The 15,091-nt window shown below is 39.2% G+C and overlaps 1 protein-coding gene across 8 annotated transcripts in view; it reads right to left on the bottom strand.

Moving 5' to 3' along the window:
* The window catches only part of NRXN3 (neurexin 3), a 906,050-nt gene that overhangs the window by 519,411 nt on the left and 371,548 nt on the right, over positions 1-15,091 (bottom strand). For all 8 annotated transcript variants that reach the window (XM_063399086.1, XM_063399087.1, XM_063399090.1 and 5 more), the window contains 3 exons: positions 12,918-13,299; positions 11,359-11,549; positions 10,673-10,846 (listed from right to left, as the gene is read on the bottom strand). In XM_063399086.1, coding sequence (XP_063255156.1) covers positions 10,673-10,846; positions 11,359-11,549; positions 12,918-13,299 — 747 coding nt within the window. The remainder of the gene's footprint in view (positions 1-10,672; positions 10,847-11,358; positions 11,550-12,917; positions 13,300-15,091) is intronic.

Here is a 15,091-nt window from a genome sequence, read left to right as displayed (position 1 = left end):
AATATAGCAAACCAGAACCAGAAACCAAACAGATTTTCAAGGATTGCAAGGCCAGCTCCTCAAGCTCTCAGTTTCATAGTTTGTTAAGAACTCATCATCCCTTTCATCACTTAAATAAGGTTAGGCATCTGTCAGGTTCCATATTTAAAGTTACTCATTGTCAGAAATAACTCAAAAGCTAGCATTCTTCTGTCCTATGGAAAAATGGAGCTATTTTTTTCAGTGCCTCAACAGAGCCTGAATACATCACCCACCTGATATAAGTCATGGTGCTGAGTTTTTTTGTTCCAAATAACTAGAACAAATAAGTGGCTGGTCTGAAAACTTCAGGAACTGGGATTTGTTAAAATAATGAACATGCAACAAATGTGCTTTCTCCCACAGAAAGCAAATCTCAAGGTTACAGAGGAAGGGAATCGAGCAGCAAGGGCAATTCATAGAAATTAATCTGCAAAGTGATGGGATTTCTTTCCCCTCAAAGAAAGCTGGCATATACCTATCTTCCTCCCTCTTGCCACCCTTCCACTCTCCATTTCTAAGTAACCTAAAAGGTCATAAGCAACGTGTTGGTGAGGGAAGAACAAAAAAAGGCCAAAAGAATAAAAATCCCAACCCTAGAAAACAAAGTCAACTGCATAAAAGGGAGTATGCCTGCACACAGAATGCAACAAGGGACAGGGAGATACAAATGAAGCAGAGGAAGTAAACAGCATTTAGACATTCAGACCCAGAAGCTAAAAGCATGAAGGAAAATTGAAAGGGCTGTACATGAACAAAACAAAACAAACAAACAAACAAAAAACCAGAGGAAAAACATCCTTCTTCACTGCAGATGACACCAATATAAAAGAATCATAAAACAGTCTGATTTGGAAAGGACACACAAGGATCATCAAGTCCAGCTCTTAAGTTCCAGGCATCATGGCCTATCTGGAAACAGCCAAACTTATTTAGCAAAGGTTGGTTTCCTGAAAAGCCAGTAATCAACTTTATGCACTCGAGCCAAATGTTTCCCCTTGGACTCCAATGTAATCAGATGTCTCTATCTGAAGGGCTAATATTCCTACACGGTTAAGACCTCTGTAAAAAATTGAGCTTGAGAGGGAATGGTCTTCACAGCTGTAATATGCCTTTGGTTCTGAGGACTCTGGAAAAATCAAAACAATAAATCTCTCTGTTCACAAACTTCCTATTCATGATGCATCCACTTCAATAAACATCAAAAATCAAGCTCAGGAATTCCTGAGCATGCATTCTGAATTCTGATGGACACATAACTGACTACAGAGAACAGTGGCTGTGGCAAGAGACACACAATACTTGCTGATGTCTAATGTAATGTAATGGAACTATAAATAGCTAAATCCTAAAGTTATTTATACTCCAGTGTACTTCCAGCACACTTTTTCTCTCAGATTTGTCCTGGTCCACATATATTTCCTATTTTTTTATTTTAGAAAAAAGATCTCATCTTCTACCCCTTTCATTTACATAAACTTGAGAATTCCCTAGGGACAGCACCTCTCTAAGATAGAGTACTTCAACTTTTTACAGTTGGGAACAGGTCAGAGATGCCAAAAATACATAGTTGCAGTTAGATGCTCCACATGCATAAAGCAAAATGCATCACATTAACTTCTGTCTATCTCACGGCTGTCAAATATTTCAGATTCAATATCTCATATGGATCTAATTGATAAAATTATCTCAGACTGTCAGTATCATTACCTGTTGGCTGAGAGGGTATCTCTTAACATGCTTTTGTCAACAACTGCTACAGTGATAAACTGCTAACCTAGTAAAACATCCTTATTTCTCCAAATTTATTTTTATCCTTTTCTACTGAGTCATAAAACACCAAACTACTTAAAAACAGAGATGATACCCTGAAGGAAAGGTAATGGCTACCTGTCTATACCTGGAATACAGAACAAGAATATTTTATTTTGAAAATGGCATGTATGACATTAGATGAGGTCAGCAATATCACCAAGTCTTCACAGTAAACACAGTGAATAGAAAAGGAGTTCATGAATCATGTGATTAAAGCTACAAAACCTTAATTGCAAAGATATGTAAAATGTCAGAAAGTCTCTATCTCAGAGGGTGAAACAGGAACATCTATGTTTTGTCTCACAACAGAACCTTAGACATAAAATGGCTTAGACATAAAATTTCAAGGTGACTAAGATGATCCCATAACAGATGCCATCTATGGCTTCAGGACTCCTAAACAGAGACACACTTTTCAATGCCTCTGACTTCCCCTTATACCTGAGACCATTATCTCCTTTTCCACTAAAAAGGAGAATTTTTTAACTTCCATGGCATTCCAGAATAAATTCATTTGTACTCTATATTGCAGTCTTTACAAATGAATTGAGAAGTACACTTCCATTATCATATTGAAAAGGATTCACTTTCAATGCCATGGTAAATATCTCTGTTTATACTACTATCAAAGACCAATTAATTTCTAATAGACATGTTTCCTTACTTATGTCCCAGGCAAAAATTTTACAGGGTCTCTGAGAATACCTGATTTTCTTCTTATTCTCACAAATGCTACTCAACCTACTGCCTTTCTCAAATAGCTCCTTGAGCTGGTGACACAGCTCCTCGACAAGGACACACCTTCTGCAGAGGAGATGACTGGGCCCCAGTTTTTGGACAGGCACCAGGCACTCTGTACCACCAGGGGCCTGCAGACTTGTCAGAAGGTCTCTCTGGGGGAAAGCCTCTGACATCACTGGTGTGAGAACAGCCTCTGGGGAAGGAGCTTTGTGGCACAGAATAAGCACAGTGTTGGCAGCACTGACTGCTGAGACAGAGGACAAGGGGCATCCTCTTCCCCCTCAGTGCTAACAGCTGCTCCTGTGTGCTGCTCTCTGGTTCTGCTACTGTGCTGACCCTCCTACAACAAGGAACTCTTCCTGCACAGATTATGGCTCGTAAAAAGCCATTCTAAATACTAAGGGAGATTGTAATTTAGAGACTTTGGGGGTTTTTTTATTTTAAAATCCAGAAATTCCAGGAAGTTATTTCTGTGGGTTTTTTTAAAAAACAAAAACACCAAACAAACAAACAAAACCCCACAGTTTTTACCTCCTGATCTCCCTCCTGAAGATCAGTAGTGAAAAAACTGAGTCAGCTTTCTGTCTTTTAAAGCTCTGAGTGCCTTCTGTGTTTTGATGCAGAGCAGCTATTTGCTTTCCAGGAAATCAACTGGTACTTTTACGTCTATTCAGAGATTGATACAGTCAAACCCCCCGGGTCAACAGAAGCTGCTCCACTGTTTGCCATGTTCTTCTTCAACCCAGAATTCCCCTCCAGAGATGCTAGGGTTTGAACTTCTGTTGCTGTCTTAGAGGTGTGACTGCATCCAGTGAAAGGCACCAAATGTTACATAAAAGCATCTTTCATTGAAACAAGTAATGGAGAGGAACAACCTTCTCTACCTTGCAGGTCAGCTTTGGTCAACTCAACTTTGTTAGCAAAAAAAAAAAAAAAAAAAAAAAAAAAAAAAAAAAAAAAAAAAAAAAAAAAAAAGCAAAGACAATAAACAACAGGTTAGTATAAAAAAAGACAAACCAGGGTAACATCACTTTGAATAAATAAAAGCAACTTGTACAACTACCACAGCCAATGTGCATAATCAAAACACGCGGAAATGACAACGTAAGCAACAAGGGCACACAGGGACAATGACTACATTAATGCAACCAACAGATAACAAAACCAAATAAAAAGAGAAGAAATGCATTTCATTCATGCACACATAAAATCAGAAAATTTACAGCTAATACAAAGAGAAGAAAAAACATCACATTCTTTAACTAATCTCTCAGCATTTAAAATAATTTTTGAAAGAATTTGTCTTATTTGAGAAACACATGGAATCCATTTAAGAAAAAAAAAAAATCTATTTGACTTTCAGTACCTCAGTCAAGCATATATTTAGTTTGTTTAGCTTTTTGTCCAAAGTGGATTTATTGTCAGAAAACCACAGAGGACTGATAACTCTATAAGACAAAAAAATTCTGTTTATCCAAAGAACTGATCTTGACACTGGATATAAGTGACAGTAACACCTTGCCCCCTCACAAGCTGTCACCTGCTCATGGATTTCAACACATCTTTAAAAAAACCTTATATCAACAGGCAAGCAGACAGCTCAGGCTTTAGACCCTTATCAGTCTTAATCAGTCATCAGAGCAATCAAAAAAACAAACAATACCATCTCATTATTTCACCTAGGTCAGAATGATCCTGTTACTTGTGGTAAAATCATAGTCCACACAGCAAAAAAAAATCATAGATCTACTAAGACTGAGTGTCTAAAGATCCAAATACACTTTCTGAAGATTGAAGATCATTACAAGCAAAACAGAATCAATGATGCTCTTCCATGTAGGCATAGGGTTTCTTTTCTTTTTGAAAAAATTTGTTTGGTTTGGTTTTTTTTAATGGAGTCAGTTTACAAGGAAGTCACATAGATTTTTTTCATGTGTTATACCTTAATTCTCAGTTTTCTCTTTCAGAATGGAAAAAGTAGAGGACAAAGATGGGAGCATGGGCAGCAGATCCTGAATCCTTTGCCTCTGAAGCTTAAATAATTGTATTACACAGCACAATAGGAGCAACAAAACACCAAATCATCAACCTCATTGCTCAAAAGATGATTATTTAAGAAGTGCATACTTACCGTCTTAACCTGTTCTTAAAAAGTTCTAATATTACAGCTGATACTGAAGAAAGATTGGGTAGCTCTCCTTTCCCCATTGTCTTCTTTTACATTTACAACCCAATAAATTAGAACTGACACATGCAGATGCCATTTCCTATGCTTCCTAAGAATTTTAACATTTTGAATCTTTGCTGTTTCACAGCCTATGAATGACTCAGGATAGCAATTATCCTCCCTCTTGAGATAGTCAGAATTTTCTTTCCATTTTTGAAACTGCTTTACTACATAAAGCTATAAAATCCCATTTTCCTTAAACAAAATTCAAAAGAAAGGGGGAAGGAGTAAAAAGAAAAGGATGCATTTATCCATGCATCATTTTCAACACATATTCTAAGTAATTTCTCGATAACAAACAAGTACTTTTCCTACTTTTCTGCACCTCATTTTCTTTGTAGCTGAGAGAAAAGCTCATATTTGTTCCATAAATCCAGTAGCACTATGAGAATAGAACACAAAAGCAAGGAAAAGGAAAGATGTCAAACCATCATGGAGCAAATTAATGCTCCGCTCTTCAATGGACAACCTTTGATTCCAGAGAGAAAGTAAAGTATGACCAGACTTGAAGTTTCTCTACTGAGCAGATGAAGGGTGAAATCCTTTTTGACATTATCCTGCTGTGAGATTTTAAGCATGAGATTAGATTTGCTGTTTTCCACATACTGCTTAGTATGCAAAATGTGTTACTGATTATCCAGCCTGTAAGTGTCATTCATGCTTTTTATGCACCAGTGAATTCCAAAGGTTAACTATACTGTTCCATGGAAAGTAGGAAAAGATTATGATTTTACTGTGGGATTTGAAAAGAAGATTAAATTAGGACAAAAAAGTCCCAAAACATCTGGAATATTGTCAGCCAGTTTAATAATAATCAGTCTTCTTTGTGAGAAGCTGCTAGTGGAATAGGTGAGGTAGAAGCAACATCTCTAAAGTACACAGACCTTACACAAGAAATAAAATGTTCTTTAGCCACTACTGTTAGGTTTTTTTGGCTGGGCACAGGATGGGGTGAAAATAGTTAGAACACACAGCTGAATTTCAGATAGCTCTAGTGCCCATGGTAAGCAGTATAGGGATGTCCAATTAAAAAAAAGGAAAACACAGGAGAACATGTGTCAAATTAATAAAGAGATGAAAAAATACCTGAAAGGCAGAAAGTATTCATCAATATTGAGGGCATCCTCTTTAAACTACACAAAAAGTTGGACATCTGCTTAACTTTTTTAAGGACTAGTGAGAAAAAAGCAGTGAATCATTCAGTCGAGATTTTTGTGGATAGAATAAACTGATCCATTTATCTAGTAGTAAGACCAGGAATGAGGAGTTCAGCAAGAACAACTCATTTTAAAAGTCAAGAAGTGAGAAAAAGCTGAGCTGACGTTTAAATTTTTTACTTTAAAGAAGGGAAAGGAGGTCACTTGGTACAAATAGTTCTTCTATCTACCAACTCCTCATATACACCATGGTGCAGATATCTTTTTTCTCAAACTGTGTATGTCTGATGTGGATTAGTCTATTTTACACAAACTTAGGATAAAGAGTTTCCAACCATTCCTCATAGGCTGTTGAGATACAAACTAGAGAAAACTAAGTCCTGATAGAAGACTTTTCTTTAGTTTCTAATGCTTTGCTTGTGTCCAGGCGCCTCCACCCACAATTTCAAAGTGGTCTGCAAGACACAGGTTAGTTTCACAGTTTTTTCACAAATACATGAACACCTGGAAGATGAATTTTCTGGGTGGGGAAAGCAAGGCTCAAAGTAGGTGGCAGACTTGCCTTCAAGCTTCCACTAGAAAAGGCCCTCCCACTTGAAGACCTTTCTGAGAATTCATTTTGTCTCTTCAGTATGTTTAATACCCTGATGCAACAGTGACACAAGGACCATTCAAGTCTTAAACACTTCCCCGTTTTTGGTAGCTTTTCTCAGGCCCTCTCACCAATGCCTTTTTTGAGGTGGTGGTAAGGGGAACAGCCCTCTTGTTATGTCAGAGATAGTGATGAAAGCTGCAGTGAACACAAGAAATCAAGAAACTGAAAATGAACATATATATTGATATCATGTCATTCTCTCCAAGATTTATTCTTCTCAGAGCTGTGTGTAGCACACCTGAACATACCAAGGCAGCAAAGTGATTTCTGCCTGTGCCACATCCCTTCCAGGGAAAAACAAGCTGTCACTACAGATCTGTAGCAGACCATCAAGATCTGTGAAGAGCTGCCTGTTCCTGAAAAATCAGAAATGTAGTAATTGCAAAAGACAAATGAAAATATACCAAACCACCACACACACAAAAAAAGAAAAAAAAAGTGTGTGATATGAAGCTTTAACTCCATAAACTCATTTGACATTTCAGACACTCTTGGGTTCTCTTCTTCCAGATAATCCCCCTCAAAATCCTTTGCCAAAAGCAATGGTACTACAGGACACACTGGGACACAAAACATGTCTGTGTGGTAGCTATCATCTTGTCAAACACACTGGTGATTGAACAGTAGACTTCAAAAGCTGAAACCGTAAGTTTCTACAGCACACATGGATGCTGTGTGATACAAAAGGGAGCTGATATGTCACCTAACAAACACGATGAAAAGGTTATTTAGTTGTGCTAGCCTAAACAAATCCCACCATGTACAGTTTGAAGAAATTACAGCAATAGAACTGGTAGGACCTCAGAGGTAAAATAATTCCTGCCTCAAGTCTTGAACTGACTTTTTTTAGAACTACTATACACTGTTAAACACCAGCCAATTTCAGTCTCAAGGATGCCTGCATTTCAAGAGTGACTCGTATATATGACTAAGAATGTTTTGGAAGATTCCAAAGAAGAAGATTTCCTATAAATACAAATTATTGAAAGTGCTTCCTGTTCAAGTAGAAGCCTTACTCATCACTGGAACACAGATAATTCTGTGGTAGGTGTGTGCTTTGATGCACATGGATGCTGAATCATGCTTAAGCACAAGAGGAACAATGTGATCTAGGAAGTTCAATGGCTTTCTCAAACTGAGTAAAAGGAGGTGGCAGCAGAACCATGACAATAAGGAATGTTATTTTCCTATTGGAATTTGTGAATTTTAATTGGTGGTATGAAATAGAGTACTGAAATACATGAACAGAGATAAAAAACACAAACAGGATGCAACAATGTCACCCCCTTGTAGCGGTACTGGTGCATCTTAGCCAGGACTGCACTCTCTGCTGACCTACATCTCATATTCTACTATTCTCAAGGCTCTCTTCCTCTAAATATTCTTGATTTTGTCCTGAGATCAAACTGACAATTTCTTAGAAAACTGCTGCCACATTGTAATCTCTGCCTCTGAAACAAAAGACAAGCATTAGCAGAAATCTCTCATGTGACCTTTGAAAGACAAAATTCCTATGTGGGAATGGAATAACATGTCTTTAAACATGCATGCTCCCATCAAGGTCTCTCTGCCCTTCATGATGAAAGAGGGAGATGTCCAGCAAATCAACACACAGCACCACTATTCAAACAAAAAGCCTGAAATTGTTTATTAAAAACATATTTTAACATCACGAGGCAGCAAGGATTATTTGGTACTTCTGCCCTTAAAACCATTAAGACTACCCCCAAAGTCACTCCAGATGGAAACAAACTAGGGAGACATAAATAAGGACTGAACAACCTTAGAGTTTTTCTTTCCTTAGAGAATGGAAGATAGGTGTGACTTTCACTGGCAGCTGCAGGCACAAGCAGGCAGCAAGACATATGAGATAAAGCCTTGAGCATTGTTATGATACAAAAACTAGGGGAAAAAAACCCAACAACAAATGTAACAGCTTTACAATGACCAAATTCTTAGGTTTTTTTATTAATCGTAAATATGTTGGCAAAAGAACACTTTCCTCTTTAGCAGTTTCCTTGGTGCTGAACAGGGACCATTTGGGAAGGTAGCACAGGCACAGTTTTCCAAGATCAAGTTCTTCCCAAGGCAGAATGAGGACCATCAATGACCTTATCACCCATTTTTTTAGGTCTCTTTCCAATACTGAGTCTTTTTTGAAGGACTTTAGAAGAAAAGGGGAATTTGCATTCTGGAAAGTGAACCAGTCTCCACATCCAGGCAGCAGCTGTGCTGGTACCACTGACACACTGACAAAGTAAATGCCACGTTAGGTGTTTTGGGAGTGACTCTGATGTTGCACAACCTCAGCAATACAACACTAAATCAAAGAATCACACTGGCTACAGGAAAAGGAAACACCACAGCTCTAAGGGAATGGTCCCCTGGGAAAGCCTCGTGGCTCTGCTCCTGAGCCACGCACAGAAGAACAGGATAGTCAGTTGGGTGCTTCTCTGAAGGAGGAGGGCTAGTAGCAATCACATGCCAGCTATGAGCCAAGGGGTTGCGATAATTTTAAACAAAAGAGTTATCCAAAATCACTAATGTTAAAGAGCTTTCAGTGCATCAAATATAAATAGAATAGACTTTTTTATAAACCTCAAATGCATTTTTTTTCCTTGAACCTTATAAACAACTATGAATAAAAGAGGCACTTCTTTTGGCATATTGACTCTGCCACAAATGGGCAAAGACACAAGTTCTCCTACACTGTGTTCATTTCCAGAAGGAACAAAGTAGTTAATAGACACTGTTAAGAAAAAGAGGTAAAGACAGAATAAAAACAGCCTACAACTACCCATCAATGCTATGAGATGGGAGTTGACATGGAGTTGAGCTCCTGTGAGAGGACTCAAAATTCCCACAAACCAGAGTATTATTGTGGGAGCATGGAAGGAAGGCTGGGGCACAAGAGCTCCCAGCCAACCACAACACTGAAACTCAAGCAAGGGATCAGATCTGACTGGGTGGTAAAATTGGTTATCTCTAAAAGTTATCTCTCAGATGATACGTTCAGTCCTAAGAAGGAACAGTCTTGACAAGTGGCAAGCTTCATCATGATATAACCTGCACTCTTGACACAGTAGGGAAAAATGATCAAGGAGACATTTCACTTTGTAAAAATTTTGAAGGATCAGTTTGGAACATACATCTTGTTTATAACATACATACAAACTTCACAGAAAAAGCTATTTTCCTCTAATGACTGGTAGCCAACACAGCAGACTGAGTGATTCTAGACATAATGGTGATTGTCATTTAACCCAGACAGCAAAACCTTGGAGTTTTGGATGGCAACTATCCCAGATGCTTTGGGTATTGAAGCCATGTGCATTTTACTGAGTCCCTGACACTGATGTCAATATTATTCTAACTAATGGAAGCTTACAGGAACAGCAAATTATTTAAAGAGACGTCAAGAAATCACTACTGTCTTCATGCTTCAATAAGTAATTCATACCGCGTAGTTCTAAACTCGCTGGAAAAGAGAAACAACTGAAGAGAAATGTTTTCCAGGCAGAAGAGGCAATGCCTCCAATGCTTTCACTGGAGGCCTATCTCATCAAAAATTAACTCCTCTTTTGGTCCAGTCTTTACCCTTCAGCTCCTTCTACCTTCCATTTCCCCTGTCTCTATTTGTTCTTCAAAATACTTACTTCTGCGGATCCGTGCACAAAAGTGCAAAGGGTGCTCTGAAGCGCAAATGAACCGAATGCTCAGAACATCATCTAAAGTATTTTAAGACTACTGTAATGCTAATAAACCACTCTGAGAAAAGTACTAGCGAGTAGTAGTATTCCATCCCCTAGTACCATCCTTTCCCACTACTGAAAGCACCAACTCATAGGGGATGGAGCATACAAGAAAAGAGCTGCTAAGCCACTCACTGAAACTGTCAATCCTTAAGCTGCATTTGGCAGACAAAAGTGTAGTGAAGGATACAGCAATGGAAGCAATCTAATGAAATGGACAGTAAGGTAAACAAGTAAATGCACAGAGTGCAACAATCAAGTGTGAAGTGAGTGCTGGAGAGGGGAAGCTCTCTGAAATGAATTATACCTTCACATCCACGCTCAATCTGCCCACTGCGGTGCAGAGCATCGTTGATAAGGTCAGGCAGACGCCCATTCAGGTCCACAGATGCCAGGCAGCCCTGAAATCCATCACGTGAGGCCACAAGCTTGGGGAGATTGCTATACATGCCTTGAGCTAGGCCAGCAATGTAGAGATCACCTAGAGCAGAGAGGGGCAAACATACAAGAAGAAGGACATTACACACCTTCTAGAGTCACTTTTCTTGCCATCAAACGTGGATAAAGCAAAGTGAACACATGTTCAGAAAAAGTTAAAAACAGAGCAATGTATTGTGCAAGAAGTAATTTCTGCTTCCTTTACTACAGAAAACTAAAACAAATCCCCAAACTAAACAATCAACCAAACAAAAACAAAGCAAACCAAAAAACAAACAAAAAAATGCCATCACAAAATCCCATAAATAATTCCAGTTCTGATTGTAACTTAACTAAGAAACACAGAAAAATGACAATTTCTGAAAAAGTGAAATATGACAAACTATTTGGCTACAAAATGTTTTAAAATAGAAAAGAGATAAATGAATTTGACAGCCACAATGTGCAAGTCCAGATTTACTGTTCTGTAATGCATGGTTACTCCAAGCTTTCCCTTGTTCACTACTTCAGCCCTGCAAGAATAAAGGGGGAATCTGTCAATCCTGTAGAGTTTACCTTTAAGATCCAGATTTTTGGCACCGTTGATAACCTGGGTGACCACCTTGGTGTCCACTTTCAAGCTGTGTGTGTTACTGTTATCCCTGGTGATGACGACGTTGTGCCATTGGTTGTCATTCAGAGGACGATCACTGTTGCCTTTGATAACATTAGGTCCATTTCCGAGGTCAAACACGTAGTGTATATACCTGTAAACACAGAAAGAACTGGTTAAAATTCTGGAAGAGCTCCAGCATTACTGAACCTTACTCTAGCCAGAGCTGATGAATTGACTTTAAAAAGTCATGAAGGGAAATATCTCTGGGTTAGAAATTTCTAATAAGCCAAACTATTAGCCATTGCTTTGAAAGAATACAGTTGTTTCCTTTCCACCAAAGTGTAAGGATTAGTATATTGAGATGACAACATTTCAAATAATCAGATTCTAACCAGAAAACACTCCTCTTTTTCTCAAAGTTCTCTCAGATCCATAAAAACACTGTCTATGCATACAATTGTTTTTTTAAAAATTCATAATATTGATAAATTTACTGGGGAGTAACACTAGATATGCTTACTCGGGGCATATATTCCCCAGGTTAATTCTGAGTTTTGAATAACTCCCATAAGTTAATTGGGAAACTCACTTGAAATATTGTACTAAAATTCTCCTGAGATCCTAGACTTATTCAAATAGCTGAAAAACAATTAGCAAAGCTTTTGGCAAAAATAGAGACCCTAACAAAGACTGAAGTCATGGGAGCGTTACCCTGAATTATTTATATAGTTCAAACACAGAAATCCACCTGAGGATGGAAGAGAAGTATTCTACTCAGGAAAAGAAAAAAAAAAAAAAAAAGACAACAAAAGTCAACTCTCAACAGAGCACCAGGAGCTCATGACTGTTGCTTTTTTTATTCCTCAATGTCCCACTTAAGAAGTATGTGCAAAGCCAAAAATGAAAACAGATTGTACTGAAGTAAACAGGACTAGTAAACTAGTGGAAAACATGTCTACCATGACTAAATCATAATTCAGCTAACAAAGGATTTTTTTTAATAAGCTATTGGTCTTCTGAAAAAATGTAGCAGCTCCAAAGCAAGCTGAGTTCGCTTTTCATCAAGCATCATCAGCAGAAATAGAAATTCAGCAGCCCATATGCTTTTTCTTTTTCCTTCACTGGAAATGGCAGAAAAACAAGTATTACAATGGGAAAAAAACAGGGAGGAGGGAGTGGGGAAGAAGAGACACTCAGCACAGAGCCCTCAGCACACCTCCTCCTCTGTGCTAATCTGCGAGGTTGGCAGGACAAAACGTTAGTCTAACTATGTCCAAATGCCTTAAAATACTAAAGTTGCACACTGTAAAAATGTCCCTCCCACAGACACAGGAGGAAGTCAGTGATAAAATCCTGACTCTTAAGCTTCAGTGTTTTTATTTGAACACTTTGTCTTACAGCTCAGCAAACAGAGTAAACACAACTCTCAGGTGAATTTCTCTTCATGCAAGCATTTTCAGCTCACCTGTAAGTAAGTTTATCTATAAAGAAGCTGGTAGACAATAACAAGGCCTCTTACCCCTTGACTAGTTCAACTGCGATAAAGTCATTGCCATCACCACTGTTAAAGAGGATGAAACCATCAGCTGAGGTGGTCTTGAACTGAAAGAAGAGGTGCATGGATGTATAAGCCTGCAGGGTGGCCAGGCTCAAGTAGCTGCTCTTGGTCTTGAACGTCACGGGGTCGGCGATAATGTTGCGGAGCCCAAAGCGTGCCTTCAGCTCGCAGTAGTCAATGTCGCCGTTCTTGCACAGGTCGATGTAGAGCATCCCATTGAACATGAGGCTCTGGAGATGGCCGATGAAGCTGGACGGGATGACAGAGATGTACCGCTTCTCCGTCATGATCCCGGTCTCAATGTTGTGGAACTCCAAGCGGGTATGATCACCAACCATTGTGCCTGAAGGACAGAAACAGGGAGGAATATCGGGGATCGGCAACAGATTCTGTGGCGCCCTTCACTCCAGTTTCCAGACTAATAGCTGAACTAAATCCTATCTGATCACTGTTCAGTATCTTGTGAAAGAAAGCATGTATAGAATCTTGGTGAAGAGGTTGGTGGAGATGTGTGAGTGAGGCAGTTGCCAAAACCTGGCAGAAAAGACAGGCCCCTAAAGGGCAATGGGCAGAAAGCTGTGTACTATTCCCTGTGCTTCACAAACTTTATTGTCTGTGAAGATGACCAGGCCTCTCCCTTAAAGCCTATGGTTGATCTATTTGATGCAGCAGACCATCTGCCAAACAACTTAAACACTTCTGAAACAACTTTTCCAAGTGCATTTCCTAAAAACACTTGATAAGCATAGAGTAATATAAACAGAGCAGTGAGAGAGGTGAAAAAAGTTATAAAATTGCTGATATTTATTCCTTTGCTCTCTCGGTGCCTGATGTTATTCCTCTTAAAAGCATGGCAGGATGGAAACACAAAAATGTGAAAAGTCCTCCACACATTTAAATCATCAACCTACCACTTAGGCTATTTACCACACCACAACAAGATTTTAACCTCTCAAAATACCCAAGCTCTTCAGTATACCAAACACTACTGTGAGATCTTTCTACAGCATATTTAAATGTTTCACTAAGTGTGCTAGGCACCAGTGCAGACACAGAACCCATACAGACTGATGAAATACAACAGCATGCTATAAAGACAAGATGGACAACATCAGAATGAAAACCCTTTCAGCCAGTTTTATTTACCTCTCCACAGTTCCTCATTAAGGCAGTTTTTACTATTTGGTCACATGTGCAAATATTTTTTCTACATCGGTCTTGATCCATTTAGTAAACAAGAATTAATGAAATACCAAGAATTTGACTGTTTTCCTATCATTCCCTGTACAACCACTATACAAATTCTGCTACATATAGGCAATTATGTTTTCTCTCATGAAGCTTTCTGCAGTTCTGCATTGGGTTTATGCAGCCTGGTGTTGGCTGTGGGGTGGCTGCAGGGCAGCCTTAGTGAGCAGAGGCCGGGGCTGTCCCATGCCTGATACAGCCTGTTCCAAATGGCTCCAACCTGCCCAACACAGGGCATAGCTGAGCCCCTTGGCCACGATGGTGCTGTTTGGGAGAAAACATGCAAGAAAGGACATAATGAAGAAACACACAAGAAACAAAGGGAAAAATAAAACAACTCAAACCCCTATGAACACCAAGAACTGAGAAGAGGGAGGGGGCATTCCCGGTGCCAGAGTGGAAAGTCTCCAGAATCCCCAGAGAAGATCACAGTGGTGCAGACAACTACACTGCAACTCATGGAGGACTCTTGCCCTAGAGCAGATGGGTATTTCCTGAAGGAACTGCAGCCCCTGGAGAGCCTACACTGGAGCAGGTTTTCCTGAAAGCCTATGGAGACCACCCATGCTGGAACACTTCACGAAAGACTGCATTCCATGGGTAGGACCCACACTAGAGCAGGACAGAAGTATAAGGAGGAAGGAGCATCAGAGAGGAGCTGTAATAGACTGAGCACAGCCACCATTCTCCGACCCCCTTCTCTGCCTAGTGGGGGCAGGTGGGGGAGGCAGGAAGGAGCAAATCCAATAAAAGAGAGTGGCAGACACTATTCTACTTTCTTGTCTTTATTTCTCACCATTCAACTCTATTTTTAATTGGCAGTAAATTAAATTAATTTTCTCCAAGTCAAATATGTTTTGTCCATGATTACAATCACTGCACAGTCC

This window comes from Prinia subflava, chromosome 5 (assembly GCF_021018805.1).
Source record: "Prinia subflava isolate CZ2003 ecotype Zambia chromosome 5, Cam_Psub_1.2, whole genome shotgun sequence".
Classification (NCBI taxonomy): domain Eukaryota; kingdom Metazoa; phylum Chordata; class Aves; order Passeriformes; family Cisticolidae; genus Prinia; species Prinia subflava.
The sequence above is the reverse complement of the archived record's forward strand: the minus strand, read 5'-3'. Positions and strand labels throughout refer to the sequence as shown.